General features: G+C 48.6%; 2 protein-coding genes across 3 annotated transcripts in view; one reads left to right on the forward strand and one right to left on the reverse strand.

The window, feature by feature from the left end:
* The window catches only part of LOC140404136 (SH3 and multiple ankyrin repeat domains protein 1-like), a 297,425-nt gene extending 297,270 nt beyond the window's left edge, over nucleotides 1-155 (reverse strand). The window contains 1 exon segment of the mRNA XM_072492552.1: nucleotides 96-155. Within this exon segment, the coding sequence (XP_072348653.1) occupies nucleotides 96-155 (60 nt within the window).
* A 530-nt stretch (nucleotides 156-685) lies between these two features.
* LOC140403977 (epidermal growth factor receptor kinase substrate 8-like protein 1) overlaps nucleotides 686-17,336 on the forward strand; it is a 46,406-nt gene continuing 29,755 nt past the window's right edge. For both annotated transcript variants that reach the window (XM_072492286.1, XM_072492287.1), the window contains exons 1-5: nucleotides 686-846; nucleotides 2,594-2,743; nucleotides 8,422-8,504; nucleotides 12,586-12,746; nucleotides 16,454-16,515. In XM_072492286.1, coding sequence (XP_072348387.1) covers nucleotides 760-846; nucleotides 2,594-2,743; nucleotides 8,422-8,504; nucleotides 12,586-12,746; nucleotides 16,454-16,515 — 543 coding nt within the window. In that variant the 5' untranslated portion in view covers nucleotides 686-759. The remainder of the gene's footprint in view (nucleotides 847-2,593; nucleotides 2,744-8,421; nucleotides 8,505-12,585; nucleotides 12,747-16,453; nucleotides 16,516-17,336) is intronic.

Raw genomic sequence — 17,336 nt, forward strand, 5'->3', positions numbered from 1 at the left:
CGCTACATAAATATAAGTTGTTGTTGTTAACTGGCAGATACCTAAAACAAGGATCAGGCCCTTTAAACATGTCGGTGGAGGGGGTAGGGCCTAACCTTGAATGAGGGAGTCCTCAGCAAAATCTGGAGCCTGGGTCTACCCCCGCTCAGGATCATTCAGCTACTGATTGTTAGCTCAAAAAGATGAACATTTCCAGAAGTTTTCCCGTGGAGGCCAGAGAAGTAGGATTGCTCCCTCAACCCCTAACAGCCGGCGTGTTTCCCTCCCAGCTGCCTGATCTAATCTCCTCGTACCCCGATCTCTGGATCGTGCCGCTGTGACGCCAAGGGCTGTACGACCGGTGTCGCCAACACGACCTGATGGTGTAGGCCCTGGGAACAATATCAGGCCTGGCTCAGGCCTCTCTGACTGGGTGCCTGGTTGTTCAAAGAGGACCAGGCTAATGCTGACACCCCCCCCTCCACTGGGCACGGGAGGCAGACTCTCTTTTTATAAGTGCTCGAGGTACTTAATTAAACAATACCCTTCATCTTTGTATCCGAACATAATTAACATCCCATTAACACCACCGACCTCTAATTTTACATTTGCAATATTGCAGTATTCCCAATTTTTCTCCTGTTGCTCCTTTCTATTCCGTTTCAGTTTGCTCTTCTATTTATTCTCTGCCTCTGGTCCCTGCAGCACCTGACCACCTTCCCGCTGGGTCCTGGGGAGGAGACACAGACAGTCGAGGAGTCCATTCAGAAGCTGAAGGCCATGGACAGTAAAGGGAGGATCTGGACCCAGCAGATGCTGCTGCAGGTTAACAACGCGGCCGTTAGCCTGGTGGACATCGAATCCAAGGTACGTCACGGGGCCCTTTCCGCGTGGGATGAGGGCGTCGCTAACAAGGGCGGCGCTGGGCTGGTTTAGCACAGGGCTAAAGGGCTGGCTTTAAGGCAGGCCAGCAGCACGGTTCAATTCCCGTACCAGCCTCCCCGAACAGGCGCCGGAATGTGGCGACTAGGGGGCTTTTCACTTCATTTGAAGCCGACTTGTGACAGTAAGCGATTTTCATTTCATTTTCATTTCCCTTATTGCCCTCGGGTAGGCGCTGGCGAGCCACTTCCTTGGCCGAGTGCCCATTTCAGAGCGCCGTGAAAGAGTAGAGCCGCTGTTAGGTCAGGCCGGGTAAGGACGGCAGATTTCCTTCCCGAAAGAACATGAGTTGAACCAGATGGGTCAATCGATGATCGTTCACTATCACTGAAACCAGCTTTTAATACCAGATTTGATTTAATTAAAAACAAAAATGCTGTAAATACTCTGGTGAAATGACAGCTTGATCCGGAATATTGGCCAGAATTCTTTGGTTTGATCTCGGCTTTCCAACATCGCCAGTATTTTGCTATTGATGTAATTAATTGGATTTAAATTCCCCAGTTGTCGAGGTGAGATTGGAACCCATGTGTCAGGATCATTAGGCCAGGCCCTCTGGATTACTGGTACATTAGTCGAACCATTAATTTAATTATAGAATCCCTACTGCGCGGAGTCTGCACGTTCTCTCCGTGTCTGCGTGGGTTTCCTCCCGGTGCTCCGGTTTCCTCCCACAAGTCCTGAAAGACGTGCTTGTTCGGTGAATAGGACATTCTGAATTCTCCCTCGGTGTACCCAAACAGGCGCCGGAATGTGGCGACGAGGGGATTTTCACAGTAACTTCATTGCAGTGTCAATGTAAGCCTACTTGTGATAATAAAGATTATTATTATTCCAGTGCCGAAGGAGGCCATTCGGCTCTTCGAGTCTGCACTACCCCTTTGAATGAGCACTCTACCCATGTCTACTCCACCGTCCAGCCCGCCCTATCTCTGTAACCCCATAACCTAACCCACGCATCCCTGGACACTAATGAGCAATTTTTATCACTGCCAATCCACCTAACCTGCACAGTCTTTGGGCTGTGGGAGGAAACCGGAGCACCCGGAGGAAACCCACGCACACACGAGGGGAACGTGCAGACTCCGCACAGACAGCCACCCGAGGCCGGAATTGAACCCGGGTCCCTGGCGTCGTGGGACCACAGTGCCAACTACTGTGCCACCCTTCTATTGACCTTGCCCGCAGATTGTAAGGGGGCTGGAGATGGTCAATCAGCCAAGGCCGGTAGCCTGAGCGGTTTGCCTCATAGAAACAATCAACATGGATTTGGTAATCTCCTCAGAGACTGGTGACCCATAGAATCCCCACAGTGCAGAAGGAGGCCATTCAGCCCGTCGGGTGTGCATTGACCCTCTGCAAGAGCACCCTACCTATACCCACTCCCCTGCCCTAGCCCAGTAACTCCACCTAACCTGTGCATCGCTGAATTCTTATGTGGCAATTTATCATGGCCTATCCACGTAAACTGCACATCTTTGGACTGTAGGAGGAAGCCGGAGCACCCGGAGGAAACCCAAGCAGACACGGGGAATGCATACTCCACACACAATCACCCAAGGCCGGAATTGAACCTGAGTCCCTGGCGCTGTGAGGCAGCAGTGCTAACCACTATGCCAGCGTGCCGCCCGTCACTTAACCTTATTCTAATTGGATGATCTTCTCTACTCAGGAGGAGCTGGAGACCTACCCACTGGCTGCAATCGAACAGTGCGACGCGCTGCTGGACAAGTGGAGATTCAACTCGATCCTCATCTTCATCTACCGCGAGGCTCACCAGGCTAATCCTGAGATCCACTTCTTCCAGTGCTCCGAGGTTGGGGTGAGTGCAAGAACCAAGGCGAGGAAGACGGCCAGCCTCCTCTCTCTCTTACCCTCACGGTTTTTGAAGGGCGGGGAGGCGGAGGGCGGCCTTCTGTAACGATGACCCTTTGGCTCATCAGCCTGCCCGGGATTCGCGCCCACCGTCCTAGCCAACGGAAGGGGAAGCGACGATCGTTAACTACTCGTGTCATCTTTGCATATCACTGAGAATAAAATATGCAATACTTATAGGGCACAGAAAGGGGCACTGGATTGAGTGCCTCCTTCAGTGCTCTTGCGTGCCTTCCAGGACTGGTTATCGAGGCAGGCTTGGTATAGTTGGGGGGGGGGGGTGGGTGATGTTACCCACCCGGCAGAGAGATATTCCTCAAGGATGGATTTTCCCTGAATCATTTCCCATGGTCCCGCCATTAGTGAAGTAATGAGATGTCCGAAAAGGCCATTTTTCTGGTCTCTTGCGATTTTGCGCAGAGATGGTAGAATGATGCAAGACACAAGGACATCAGTCCGTCATACCTCTGCCGAGTCTTTCGAAGAGCTAGCCTTACTTCCCCCTGCCCTTTTCCCATTGTGATGTTCTTTTGCTTTATGGGTGAGGAAGGCTTTGATGCGTAGTGTCTCACAATGAACATCAAGCTGTGTTTTTAACAAAGCTAATTTATTAACACTGCAATTAGATTGATTCAAATTGCTGACTAAGATTTACAAGACTACAGCTGGACTAAACTAGGATTCTACCTAGAGAGCTTCTGAAAACACGACTACCCTCTAACCCGCCTAATCACCTACTCCCCGAATCAAGGGTATCACGTGATTCATGCGTATGCTCTTGATCACCCTCTGGTGGCTGGATGCATTCACAGTAAATCGTTAACCCTTCATTTACCATACAATATACATCGTGTCACACCCATGGCCCCTGCACATTTTGGGTGTTCCCTCAATTCCCTTTTGGAAGCTGAAGTTGCTTCCACTGGGGTTTCCAGAGACTCCATGGTCCTGCAGCTGGCTGACTTTAAAAAAAAAAACATTTCTCATCTCCTCCCTGGTTCTTTTGCCAATTGTCGTAAATCTCCATCTGCTGGGTTAGCAACCCTCTCGCCAGTGGAAACAGTTCCCCCTTATTTACCCCATCGTAAACTGCTCCGAATGTGAGGTGATGCATTTTGGTAGATCAAATCAGAGCAGGAACTACTCAGTTAATGGTCGGGAGTTGGGGAGAGTTACAGAACAAAGACATCTAGGAGTACAGGTTCATAGATCCTTGGAGGTGGAGTCGCAGGTGGACAGAGTGGTGAAGAAGGCATTCAGCATGCTGGGTTTTATTAGAATATTGAATACAGGAGTTGGGACGTCTTGTTGAAGTTGTACAAGACATTGGTAAGACCACACATGGAATACTGTGTTCCGTTCTGATCGCCCTATTCTAGGAAGGATATTGTTAAACTAGAAAGAGATTTACAAGGATGCTACCAGGACTTGATGGTCTGAGTTATAAGGAGAGGCTGGATAGGCTGGGACTTTTTTCCCTGCAGCGAAGGAGGCTTAGGGGTGATCTTACAGAGGTCTATAAAATAATGAGGAGCATCAATAAGGTCGATAGTCTACATCTTTTTCCAAAGGTAGAGGAGTCTAGAACTAGAGGGCAAAGGTTTAAGGTGCGAGGGGAGAGATAGAAAAGAGACCAGAGGGGAAATGTCTTCACACAGAGGGTGGTGAGCATCTGGAGCGAGCTGCCAGAGGCAGTGGTAGAGGCGGGTACAATTTTTTCCTTTAAAAAACAGTTAGACAGTTACATGAACTTTCAGGGAGCTGGCAGGCTTTCAGGGAGCTAGGATGGAAGCTCAGAACTAGAACAAACAGAGTTGTTATCTCTGGGTTGTTGCCCGTGCCACGTGATAGTGAGATGAGGAATAGGGAGAGAGAGCATTTAAACACGTGGCTACAGGGATGGTGCAGGCGGGAGGGATTCAGATTTTTGGATAACTGGGGCTCTTTCTGGGGAAGGTGGGACCTCTACAGACAGGATGGTCTACATCTGAACCTGAGGGGCACAAATATCCTGGGGGGGAGATTTGTTAGTGCTCTTTGGGGGGGTTTAAACTAATGCAGCAGGGGCATGGGAACCTGGATTGTAGTTTTAGGGTAAGGGAGAATGAGAGTATAGAGGTCAGGAGCACAGATTTGACGTCGCAGGAGGGGGCCAGTGTTCAGGTAGGTGGTTTGAAGTGTGTCTACTTCAATGCCAGGAGTATATGAAACAAGGTAGGGGAACTGGCAGCGTGGGTTGGTACCTGGGACTTCGATGTTGTGGCCATTTCGGAGACATGGATAGAGCAGGGACAGGAATGGATGTTGCAGGTTCCGGGGTTTAGGTGTTTTAGTAAGCTCAGAGAAGGAGGCAAAAGAGGGGGAGGTGTGGCGCTGCTAGTCAAGAGCAGTATTACGGTGGCGGAGAGGATGCTAGATGGGGACTCTTCTTCCGAGGTAGTATGGGCTGAAGTTAGAAACAGGAAAGGAGAGGTCACCCTGTTGGGAGTTTTTTATAGGCCTCCTAATAGTTCTAGGGATGTAGAGGAAAGGATGGCGAAGATGATTCTGGATATGAGCGAAAGTAACAGGGTAGTTATTATGGGAGACTTTAACTTTCCAAATATTGACTGGAAAAGATATAGTTCGAGTACAATAGATGGGTCGTTTTTTGTACAGTGTGTGCAGGAGGGTTTCCTGAAACAATATGTTGACAGGCCAACAAGAGGCGAGGCCACGTTGGATTTGGTTTTGGGTAATGAACCAGGCCAGGTGTTGGATTTGGAGGTAGGAGAGCACTTTGGGGACAGTGACCACAATTCGGTGACGTTTACGTTAATGATGGAAAGGGATAAGTATACACCGCAGGGCAAGAGTTATAGCTGGGGGAAGGGCAATTATGATGCCATTAGACGTGACTTGGGGGGGATAAGGTGGAGAAGTAGGCTGCAAGTGTTGGGCACACTGGATAAGTGTGGCTTGTTCAAGGATCAGCTACTGCGTGTTCTTGATAAGTATGTACCGGTCAGACAGGGAGGAAGGCGTCGAGCGAGGGAACCGTGGTTTACCAAGGAAGTGGAATCTCTTGTTAAGAGGAAGAAGGAGGCCCATGTGAAGATGAAGTGTGAAGTTTCGGTTGGGGCGATGGATAGTTACAAGGTAGCGAGGAAGGATCTAAAGAGAGAGCTAAGACGAGCAAGGAGGGGACATGAGAAGTATTTGGCAGGAAGGATCAAGGAAAACCCAAAAGCTTTCTATAGGTATGTCAGGAATAAGCGAATGACTAGGGAAAGAGTAGGACCAGTCAAGGACAGGGATGGGAAATTGGGTGTGGAGTCTGAAGAGATAGGCGAGATACTAAATGAATATTTTTCGTCAGTATTCACTCAGGAAAAAGATAATGTTGTGGAGGAGAATGCTGAGCCCCAGGCTAATAGAATAGATGGCATTGAGGTACGTAGGGAAGAGGTGTTGGCAATTCTGGACAGGCTGAAAATAGATAAGTCCCCGGGACCTGATGGGATTTATCCTAGGATTCTCTGGGAGGCCAGGGAAGAGATTGCTGGACCTTTGGCTTTGATTTTTATGTCATCATTGGCTACAGGAATAGTGCCAGAGGACTGGAGGACAGCAAATGTGGTCCCTTTGTTCAAAAAGGGGAGCAGAGACAACCCCGGCAACTATAGACCGGTGAGCCTCCCGTCTGTAGTGGGTAAAGTCTTGGAGGGGATTATAAGAGACAAGATTTATAATCATCTAGATAGGAATAATATGATCAGGGATAGTCAGCATGGCTTTGTGAAGGGTAGGTCATGCCTCACAAACCTTATCGAGTTCTTTGAGAAGGTGACTGAACAGGTAGACGAGGGTAGAGCAGTTGATGTGGTGTATATGGATTTCAGCAAAGCGTTTGATAAGGTTCCCCACGGTAGGCTATTGCAAAAAATACGGAGGCTGGGGATTGAGGGTGATTTAGAGATGTGGATCAGAAATTGGCTAGCTGAAAGAAGACAGAGGGTGGTGGTTGATGGGAAATGTTCAGAATGGAGTACAGTCACAAGTGGAGTACCACAAGGATCTGTTCTGGGGCCGTTGCTGTTTGTCATTTTTATCAATGACCTAGAGGAAGGCGCAGAAGGGTGGGTGAGTAAATTTGCAGACGATACTAAAGTCGGTGGTGTTGTCGATAGTGTGGAAGGATGTAGCAGGTTACAGAGGGATATAGATAAGCTGCAGAGCTGGGCTGAGAGGTGGCAAATGGAGTTTAATGTAGAGAAGTGTGAGGTGATTCACTTTGGAAGGAATAACAGGAATGCGGAACATTTGGCTAGTGGTAAAGTTCTTGAAAGTGTGGATGAGCAGAGGGATCTAGGTGTCCATGTACATAGATCCCTGAAAGTTGCCACCCAGGTTGATAGGGTTGTGAAGAAGGCCTATGGAGTGTTGGCCTTTATTGGTAGAGGGATTGAGTTCCGGAGTCGGGAGGTCATGTTGCAGCTGTACAGAACTCTGGTCCGGCCGCATTTGGAGTATTGCGTACAGTTCTGGTCACCGCATTATAGGAAGGACGTGGAGGCTTTGGAGCGGGTGCAGAGGAGATTTACCAGGATGTTGCCTGGTATGGAGGGAAAATCTTATGAGGAAAGGCTGATGGACTTGAGGTTGTTTTCGTTGGAGAGAAGAAGGTTAAGAGGAGACTTAATAGAGGCATACAAAATGATCAGGGGGTTGGATAGGGTGGACAGTGAGAGCCTTCTCCCGCGGATGGATATGGCTGGCACGAGGGGACATAACTTTAAACTGAGGGGTAATAGATATAGGACAGAGGTCAGAGGTAGGTTCTTTACGCAAAGAGTAGTGAGGCCGTGGAATGCCCTACCTGCTACAGTAGTGAACTCGCCAACATTGAGGGCATTTAAAAGTTTATTGGATAAACATATGGATGATAATGGCATAGTGTAGGTTAGATGGCTTTTGTTTCGGTGCAACATCGTGGGCCGAAGGGCCTGTACTGCGCTGTATTGTTCTATGTTCTATGTTCTGTGGGCAGGGTGGGTATAAAGGGATATGGGCCAAATGCGGGCAAGTGGGTCTAGCTTAGTGATAGAAACTGGGCGGCATGGACCAGCTGGGCCGAAGGGCCTGGTTCCATGCTGTAAACATCTCTAGCCAAATCTATGACTATGACCAGCCCCGATGCAAAAGGTGCATTTCAGCAACTAAATGCAGGCACTGGCATCTAGACAGAGGTCACAGAAGGACCGCCTATACTGTTCTGTTGCAGCAGAGGGTACCTGCCAAGCCCATGGCCCCAGAGAGGGGGAATTGTTGCCCTGTGTACCCTGGGGGTACCAGCTCTGGCACTGAGGCCAACTACGGGCACACAGCACTGAAAAGCAAACAACTTACAATCAAGAATACACTCTCCATGTTTGAAAACTGACAGGCAGGCTGTACAGTACCAGAGGGGAACAAATTGTTCCCTTTTCACTCGTATAACATTGAAGCAGCAATTACTGCAGAATTATGGCAGAGATTAAATGACTAATGTTTATGACGATTGAAAATACAAGGAGTGCAAACCCGAGGCTCCGCAGGCGGGTTGCATGCCAACTAAATATTGACGAGGCGTTCTATTTTTTGCAGGCTGACCTGATTAAGTCCGACATCAACAGCGCAATCACAGATTTGAAGAGTGGAGGAAGGACAGAGAGACCAAACGCTCTCCGGTGAGTTCCTGGGACAGAGGGAAGGGGTAAAAGAGCGAGAGAGTCAAAGACAGAATCAGGCCTGGTGGCCCACAATGACCCAGTGATTAAATGCACTGCCCAATATGGTACTGATGACTAAACCTTTTTTTATAATTTTTTTTTTCTTTTTAGAGTACCCAATTCTTCTTCTTTTCCAATTAAGGGGCAATTCAGCGTGGCCAATCCACCTAACCAACACATCTTTGGGTTGTAGGGGTGAGACCCACGCAGACACGGGGAGAATGTGCAAACTCCACGCGGACAGTGACCCAGGGCCGGGATTCGAACCTGGGGCCCCCCGGGCACTACCGTAACTCACCAAAGCTTCTTAGACATCTCCTTCAAAACCCAGGACCACTACCATCTGGAAGGACAAGGGGCAGCAGAGACATGGGAACCCCACCTCCTGGACGTTCCTCTCCAAGTCACTCACCATCCTGACTTGGAAATATATCGGCCGTTCCTTCACTGTCGCTCGGTCAGAACCCTGTAAATCCCTCCCTAACAGCACTGTGGGTGCACCTACACCACAGGGACTACAGCGATTCAAGAAGGAAGCTCACCACCGCCTGACCACGGATGGGCAATAAGAACATAAGAACTAGGAGCAGGAGTAGGACATCTGGCCCCTCGAGCCTGCTCCACCATTCAATAAGATCATGGCTGATCTTTTGTGGATCCAGCTCCACTTACCCGCCCGCTCACCATAACCGTTAACTCCTTTGCTGTTCAAAAATCTATCTACCTTTGCCTTAAAAACATTCAACGAGCTCGCCTCAACTGCTTCACTGGGCAGGGAATTCCACAGATTCACGACCCTTTGGGTGAAGAAGTTCCTCCTCAACTCAGTCCTAAATCTGCTCTCCCTTATTTTGAGGCTATGCCCCCTAGTTCTGCTTTCACCCACCAGTGGAAACAATCTCCCTGCTTCTATCTTATCTATTCCCTTCATAATTTAAATGTTTCTACAAGATCCCTCCCTCATTCTTCTAAACTCCAATGATTATAGTGCCAGTCTACTCAGTCTCTCCTCATAAGCCAATCCTCTCAACTCCGGAATCCACCTCTGCACCCCCTCCAATGCCAGTACATCCTTTCTCAAGTAAGGAGACCAACATTGTGCTCAGTACTCCAGATGTGGCCTCACCAACACCCTATACAGCTGCAATATAATCTCCCTGTTTTAAACTCCATCCCTCTAGCAATGAAGGACAAAATTCCATTTGCCTTCTTAATTACCTGCTGCACCTGTAAACCAACTCTTTGCGATTCATGCACAAGGACACCCAGGTCCCTCTGCACAGCAGCATGCTGTAATTTGTTACCATTTAAATAATAGTCCATTTTGCTGTTATTCCCACCAAAATGGATGACCTCACATTTATAAACATTGTACTCCAACTGCCAGAACCTTGCCCACTCAATTAAACTATCTATATCCCTCTGCAGACTTTCAGTGTCCTCTGCACACTTGGCTCGACCACTCATCTTAGTGTCGTCTGCGAACTTTGACACATTACACTTGGTCCCCAACTTCAGATCATTTATGTAAATTGTAAACAATTGCGGTCCGAACACTGATCCCTGAGGCACACCACTAGCCACTGATCGCCAACTAGAAAAACATCCATTTATCCCCACTCTTTGCTTTCTGTCAGTTAACCAATCCTCTATCCATGCTAATACATTACCCATAATGCCGTGCACCCTTATCTAATGCAGCAGCCTTTTGTGCCACACCTTATCGAATGCCTTCTGAAAATCCAGATACACTATATCCATCGGTTCCCTGTATCCATCATGCTTGTAATGTCCTCAAACAATTCCACTAAATTAGTCAAACATGACCTACCTTTCACAAACCCATGTTGCCGTCTGCCCAATGGAACAATTTTGATACAGATGTCTCGCTATTTATTCCTTAATAATAAATTCAAGCATTTTCCCCACTACAGAAGTTAAGCTTACCGGCCTATAGTTACCCGCTTTGTGTCTCCCTCCTCTTTTAAACAGTGGCATCACATTTGCTGTTTACCTATCTGTCGGAACCGCCCCAGAATGTTGCTAAATTACCACGAGAGCATTTGCTATTTCCCCCGCCACCTCATTTGGGATGCACTCTCTCAGGGCCAGGAGACTTGTCTACCTTTAGCCTTGTTAGCGTGCCCAACACTACCTCCTTAGTGATAATAATCGTTTCTAGGTCCTCACCTGCCATAGCCTCCTTGCCAACAATTATTGGCATGTTTTTTGTTCCTTCCACTGTGAAAACCGACACAAAATATCTGTTCAATGCCGCGGCCATTTCCTCATTTCCCATTATTAAATCCCCCTTCTCATCCTCTAAAGGACCAATATTTACCTTAGTCACTCTTTTTTGTTTTGTATATTTGTAGAAATGTTTGCAATCTGTTTTTATATTCTGAGCTAGTTTACTCTCCTAATCTACCATACTTTTCTTTTTAGCTATTTTTGTGACTTTCTGTTGAACTTTAAAGATTTTCTAATCCTCTACTTTCCCACTAATCTTTGCCACTTTGTATGCATTTACTTTTAAGTTGATACCCTCCTTTATTTCCTCAGATATCTATGGCTGATTAGCCCTTTTCCTACAGTCCTTCCTTTTCACTGGTATATACTTTTGCTGAGCACTGTGAAAAATCTCTTTGAAAGTCCTCCACTGTTCCTCAATTATCCCACCACCAAGTCTTTGCTCCCAATCTACCCGAGCCAACTCCTCCCTCAGCCCATTGTAGTCTCCTTTGTTGAAGCAAAAGATACTGGTATTGGATTTTACCTTCTCTCACTCCATTTGTATTTTAATTTCAACCATGCTGTGATCGCTCCTTCCGAGAGGATCCCGAACTATGAGGTCATTAATTATTCCTGATCTAGGATAGCTTGCTCCCTTGTGGGTTTGATTACATACTGTTCGAGGAAACTATTGCGGATATATTCTATAAATGCTGGCCTATCCAGCGACGGCCACATCCCGTAAACAAATTTTAAAAATAAATCTCATTGACCATGATTCTGTGGCCTACCCTAATCCCTCTTCATGTGGTTTGGTGTCAAACCTTGTTTGATAATGCTCCTGGCTGGGAATACTTCATTACATCACAGGTGTCGTGTAAATGCAAGTTATTGCTGTTTCTGAAAGACCCACATTCAGTCAACGACCCCCGTGCCAAGTCGGGGTTGCGGTGCGGGGGTGGGGAAGAGTCTCAGCAGGGGTAAAAGAGTTTCCGAATGGTCTCAATACCCTTGGGTAGGATGGATGATTATCAACCAGCGCATGGCCCGGTCACTGGGGGACGTGTATCGATCAGTCACCGCCGTTGGAACTTTACATCCGGGGTCATCTCCCCCCGCCCCCCCCCCCCCCCCCCCCCCCCAACCATGCCCACCCCTGGTCAAGGATTTTCCATCCAAGCGTCGTGCACCGACGGGTGTTGAGGGCACTAGCAACATCCCTAGCGTGAGTCGTTACCTTGTGAAAAGTCCTCCAAGAGCAGAGACGTTTGAGGGGGAATTTAGTCCCGAGAGAAGGAACTGTTTCCACTGATATGAGGATCAATAACCAGAATAAACAGATTGAAAGTAATTGGCAGAAGAGGCAGAGTTGCGATGAGAACTTTCCTTTTGAATAACCCCCCCACCCGCCAGCCCCCAAAAGCGGGTTTTCCTGCAACGAGGGCACCTTGCCATGGGCCGGGGTCATCTGGCCGTTTTGCGTGGCTCATCTGCCCCCGTTGCTGGGGAAACCACGGCAGAGGTTGCCTTTCAGCGGGACTGGAAGATAACGCCGGCGGGAAGGGCTGGACAGTCCCCGCCCAGCGTGTTTTGGATAACCGGGAATGCGTGGTCCAGAAGTGATACCGACTTCCAACAGCAAACTGGATAGATACTTGAGTGGTAGAAAATCGCGAGACCGTAGGGGGAAAGGGTAGAGATTAACCGGGCAGCTCTTTCCAGGAGCTGGGACAGCATTATGGGCCGAATGGCCTCTTTTCCTCACTGTATGCCTCTGGTAATCCGCTCTCGCTATTCTTCCTTCCAGGTTTAATCAGGAGAAGATGAATGAACAAGAAAGCTCCTCACCCTCCCCAAACCTAATGGTGGCTCCCAAGGGCCCAGCAGCGTACAATCCCATGAACGTGACCCGAGGGGCTATGCCATTACCACCCTCGTATATGTCGGCCACCACACCGGGCAGCACAGGTGACTTACGAAGCTCATATTCCTTTCCATTCCTTCCAACACTGCACCTGTCCCTCCTCCCCTCCTCCATCTCCTGTACACCTGAATTCAGTCAAAATACTTCCACCGGTCTCCGAGATCGCACCCAGTATTGTCCACGACCACCCCCCATCCCCCCAACCCAGCCCCGTGCTCACGCTCCATTTTTAAAACCCCTCAGACCTGTTTTCAAATTCCTCCATGGCGTCGTACAGCCTGACCCCCCCGCCCCATCCCTGTCACCTCCGCCAACTTCCAGCCCTCCCCAATCTCTGCATTTGCCCCAGTGCCAGCCCACTGGCGCTTCTCCCTGACGTCAATCGCCGCAGCATTGCCGGCCGTGGCTTCGGCTGGCCAGGTCCTAAGCTCTGGAATACCTTCCCTCAACCTCCCTGTCTTCCTCTCCTCCTTTTAGCCACCCCTCAAAGGCCCACATCTTTGGCCAGGCTTTTCGTTCTAATATGGCTCCAGATTTTGTTTGATAAAGCTTCTGTGAAGCCCGTTGGTAAAATATGAGACTAGACACTATTACGTTCCTTGATGCGGTGACTGTCCCTTTAAGGGCAACACAACAGAAGAGAGTCACCTGTCTTGAGGGACCAATTGTGGCTGAGAAGGGCGGCCGGCCTCTATACAGTCGTTTTTCAGACTTCGATTAAAACAGGATGCTCACAGGTGTCAGGCCAGAGGCTGACGTCATAATCTATCGCATCCTCATCGCCAATTGTAATGATGCACATTGCGGACCTCTTTAGAAACACAACAGGTATTTATTAATAACAAAAACTGTACGGGGCCAGCAGTCACCCCCCACACACACACATACACACACACCCCACCCCCTCCAGGCCCCGTGCAAGTCTTCTGCCTAAGGGAGGACTTCATCCCTGGGGTGATTACCCCTCTCAGTCCCAATGGGTCCCCCTTCTGCTGTGTTACCCTTAACATGGCAATCACCACACTTGATAACAGGTTTATTTGTCATCATAGAATTTACAATGCAGAAGGAGGCCATTCGGCCCATCGAGTCTGCACCGGCTCTTGGAAAGAGCACCCTACCCAAGGTCAACAACTCCACCCTATCCCCATAACCCAGTAACCCCACCCAACACTAAGGGCAACTTTGGACACTAAGGGCAATTTATCACGGCCAATCCACCTAACCTGCACATCTTTGGACTGTGGGAGGAAACCGGAGCACCCGGAGGAAACTCACGCACACACGGTGAGGATGTGCAGACTCCGCACAGACAGTGACCCAAGTCGGAATCGAACCTGGGACCCTGGAGCTGTGAAGCAACTGTGCTATCGTGCTGCCCACAGTGTATCTTTTTCTTTTTTTAATAAATTTAGAGTACCCAATTAATTTTTTCCAATTAAGGGGCAATTTAGCATGGCCAATCCACCTACCCTGCACATTTTTTCGGTTGTGGGGGCGAAACCCACGCAGACACGGGGAGAATGTGCAAACTCCACACGGACAGTGACCCAGAGCCGGGATCGAACCTGGGACCTCGGCGCCGTGAGGCAGCAGTGCTAACCACTGCGCCACTGAGCTGCCCCCTGTGTATCTTAACAATAGAAGTCACATACCATCAACACTTGGGACACTTAGCTATGGTAAAGGTGCTACAACAATTCAAGCTGTTGGATACCTAGATTTATTTTGTAAAAATCAGTCCAACGGAGATCTAAATTCAACAACAACAATCATAATAAAATGAGCAAAATGCTCCGGATGCATCTATCAGAGGAGAAACCGTTGTTTTGAGTCCATAGGCTCTTTATCAGAATTAAATTGCCTGGACAAGCCTCACCGTTCTTAAACTCAAACCTCCAGTATTCCTGAGTCAAGTTTCCCCTGAAATCTTTCCTTAATGTCGAGCAGGTGAATGATTCTCACTCAGTTTGATAAACGGCGTTCATTCTCCCTATCTGACTGCCAGGGAAACAATTGAGGGAGTGTGCAGGTGATTTACCTTCACATTCTCATCTGGGAGGTCATTTCTGATGTGGCCATCCTTTGAGCGTGTGTAACGCTGTCGCTGCGGACAACTGGTTATGTGTGTCACAGTCAAAAAATACACTTAATGCCCATATGCTTTAAATGGGTTCGCAATCTGTGCCACTCGAACCTACCGCTGTGGGGACTGTCCAAACGTCGAGAGTTCTCAGAGCAGTCAACTTAGAGAGTACAGCAGGGAAGAGGATGACTGAGATGGAAGGGTACTCAGAGGCAGAATGAAACAACAAGTAAGGGAATGAGGGAAACAACTGAAGAGGCGGGAATGAGGAAAACAACTGAAGAGGCGGGAATGAGGAAAACAACTGAAGAGGCGGGAATGAGGAAAACAACTGAAGAGGCGGGAATGAGGAAAACAACTGAAGAGGCGGGAATGAGGGAGAAAATTACAAAGGTGCGCAAAAGAGAGAGAGAGAGAAAATGAGAGATTAAGAGGAAAAGGATTTGTGATGAAGAAAGGGCGATTAGTGATAGGACAAAAAGGATGAAAGGATTATTAGTGAGTGAGCGAGCGAGTGAGTGAACCACTGAGCGAGTGAGTGAGCGAACCACTGAGTGAATGAGTGAGCGAACCACTGAGTGAATGAGTGAGTGAGTGAGCGAGTGAGTGAGCGAACCACTGAGTGAATGAGTGAGTGAGTGAGTGAACCACTGAGTGAATGAGTGAGCGAGTGAGTGAACTACTGAGTGAATGGGTGAGTGAGTGAGTGAGGACTCTGGGTCTGTACTCATTGGAGTTTAGAACAATGAGGGGGGATCTTATTGAAACTTACAGGTTACTGCGAGGCCTGGATAGAGTGGACGTGGAGAGGATGTTTCCACTTGTAGGAAAAACTAGAACCAGAGGACACAATCTCAGACTAAAGGGACGATCTTTAAAACAGAGATGAGGAGGAATTTCTTCATCCAGAGGGTGGTGAATCTGTGGAACTCTTTGCCGCAGAAGGCTGTGGAGGCCAAATCACCGAGTGTCTTTAAGACAGAGATAGATAGGTTCTTGATTAATAAGGGGATCAGAGGTTATGGGGAGAAGGCAGGAGAATGGGGATGAGAAAAATATCAGCCATGATTGAATGGCGGAGCAGACTCGATGGGCCGAGTGGCCGAATTCTGCTCCTATGTCTTATGGAGTGAGTGAGTGAAAGAAGGATGAGAGAGCAACAGAGAGCGATAGCAAGACTGGGACTAAGAAAAAGAGTGATAATGCCAATGAATTAAATAAAAACTCTACTTATCCCATCCCAATAATCCAATCCAGATCCAAGGCCACTCTCCTCCAGTCCGACCCAATCTAATCCGGTTCCACCCCAATGACTTTCAGGGCTGCCTCCAGTCTCAAATCTCTCCCTCATCCGAACCTCAATCCCAACTCCAGTCCTGATTCAAACCGACGCCTGGCCGTATGGTTAGACTTGGCAGATAGTACCATCCAGTCATGGCTCAACCCTGGTGCCCGTTGCCCTCGGGGGCATGGTTCCCATGGGAACCTTCCTGGACATTCCGACAATAAACTAGGATACCTACGGCCTGTCCCCCTTTGAGGTTGCTGTGGTTAATATTGAATGAAGTTAATTGACTTTTACTCAATCGAACTTTGAAGCATCAGTGGTGCTCCAGTTTCAGTCAGCCATTAACGCTTGTGGACAATATTTCATCCCCATTGTAGAGGCCGATGTGATGAGTGAAGCCTTTCAGGATACAACAGAACAGAGGGCAGCTCGTGATGTGGTGAGTTGCGTCTTTGTCAAATAAGGAGCTGTTAGACCAGAAGACCAGTGTCTTTACCCAGACTTCCATTCTCAACGGTCCGGCTCAATTGAACTATTGTCAAAGGAACGGGGGGTGGCCATTCAGCCCCTCGAACCTGTTCCACCATTCAATTTGGTCAATCTATCAGTCTCAGATTGGGCATTTCCAGTCTCCCACCCCCCGAGCCCCTGCAGCTTTTTGAAAGAGAAAGTTTGAGATTTCCACTACCCTTTAGTGTGATGAGATGTTTCCTGACATCACCCCTGAGTGGCTTGGTTCTAATTTTAAGTAAGAAGTCCGAACGCTAGTGATTCGAAACAAAACCTGTTGGACTTTAACCTGGTGCTATAAGACGTCTTACTGTGCCCACCCCAGTCCAACGCCGGCAGCTCCACATCATGGCTACCATCTAATTTTAAAGTTATGTCCCCTTGTTCTGAGCTCCTCCAGAGGAAATATTTTTTTATCTACCCACCCGCCCCCCTCCATCAAATCCTCTAATCAGTAGAGACTAAGTGCTGATGCCGGGACTGAATCGTGTGAGTTCTACGGCCCCGAAAGCGGCTACGCTCCTGGGAGCGATTCACAACATCCCAATGGGCTAGCACAGTTGCCACGTGGAACTAGTGCAATTCCAATGGGTGCTGGGGTGTGATCTGCCGGGGTCGGGATAGGCACTGGACAACCTGATCAGCAGGAGCTGCAAGTAGGCACTCCACTCCCCACACACCCTCATCCCAGCCAAGAGCTGGAGAGCGCCCATCCCTTTGACGGGTTGGCTGGTGCCAGAGGACAGCTAA

This window comes from Scyliorhinus torazame, chromosome 29 (genome assembly GCF_047496885.1).
Source record: "Scyliorhinus torazame isolate Kashiwa2021f chromosome 29, sScyTor2.1, whole genome shotgun sequence".
In the NCBI taxonomy this organism is placed as follows: Eukaryota; Metazoa; Chordata; class Chondrichthyes; order Carcharhiniformes; family Scyliorhinidae; genus Scyliorhinus; species Scyliorhinus torazame.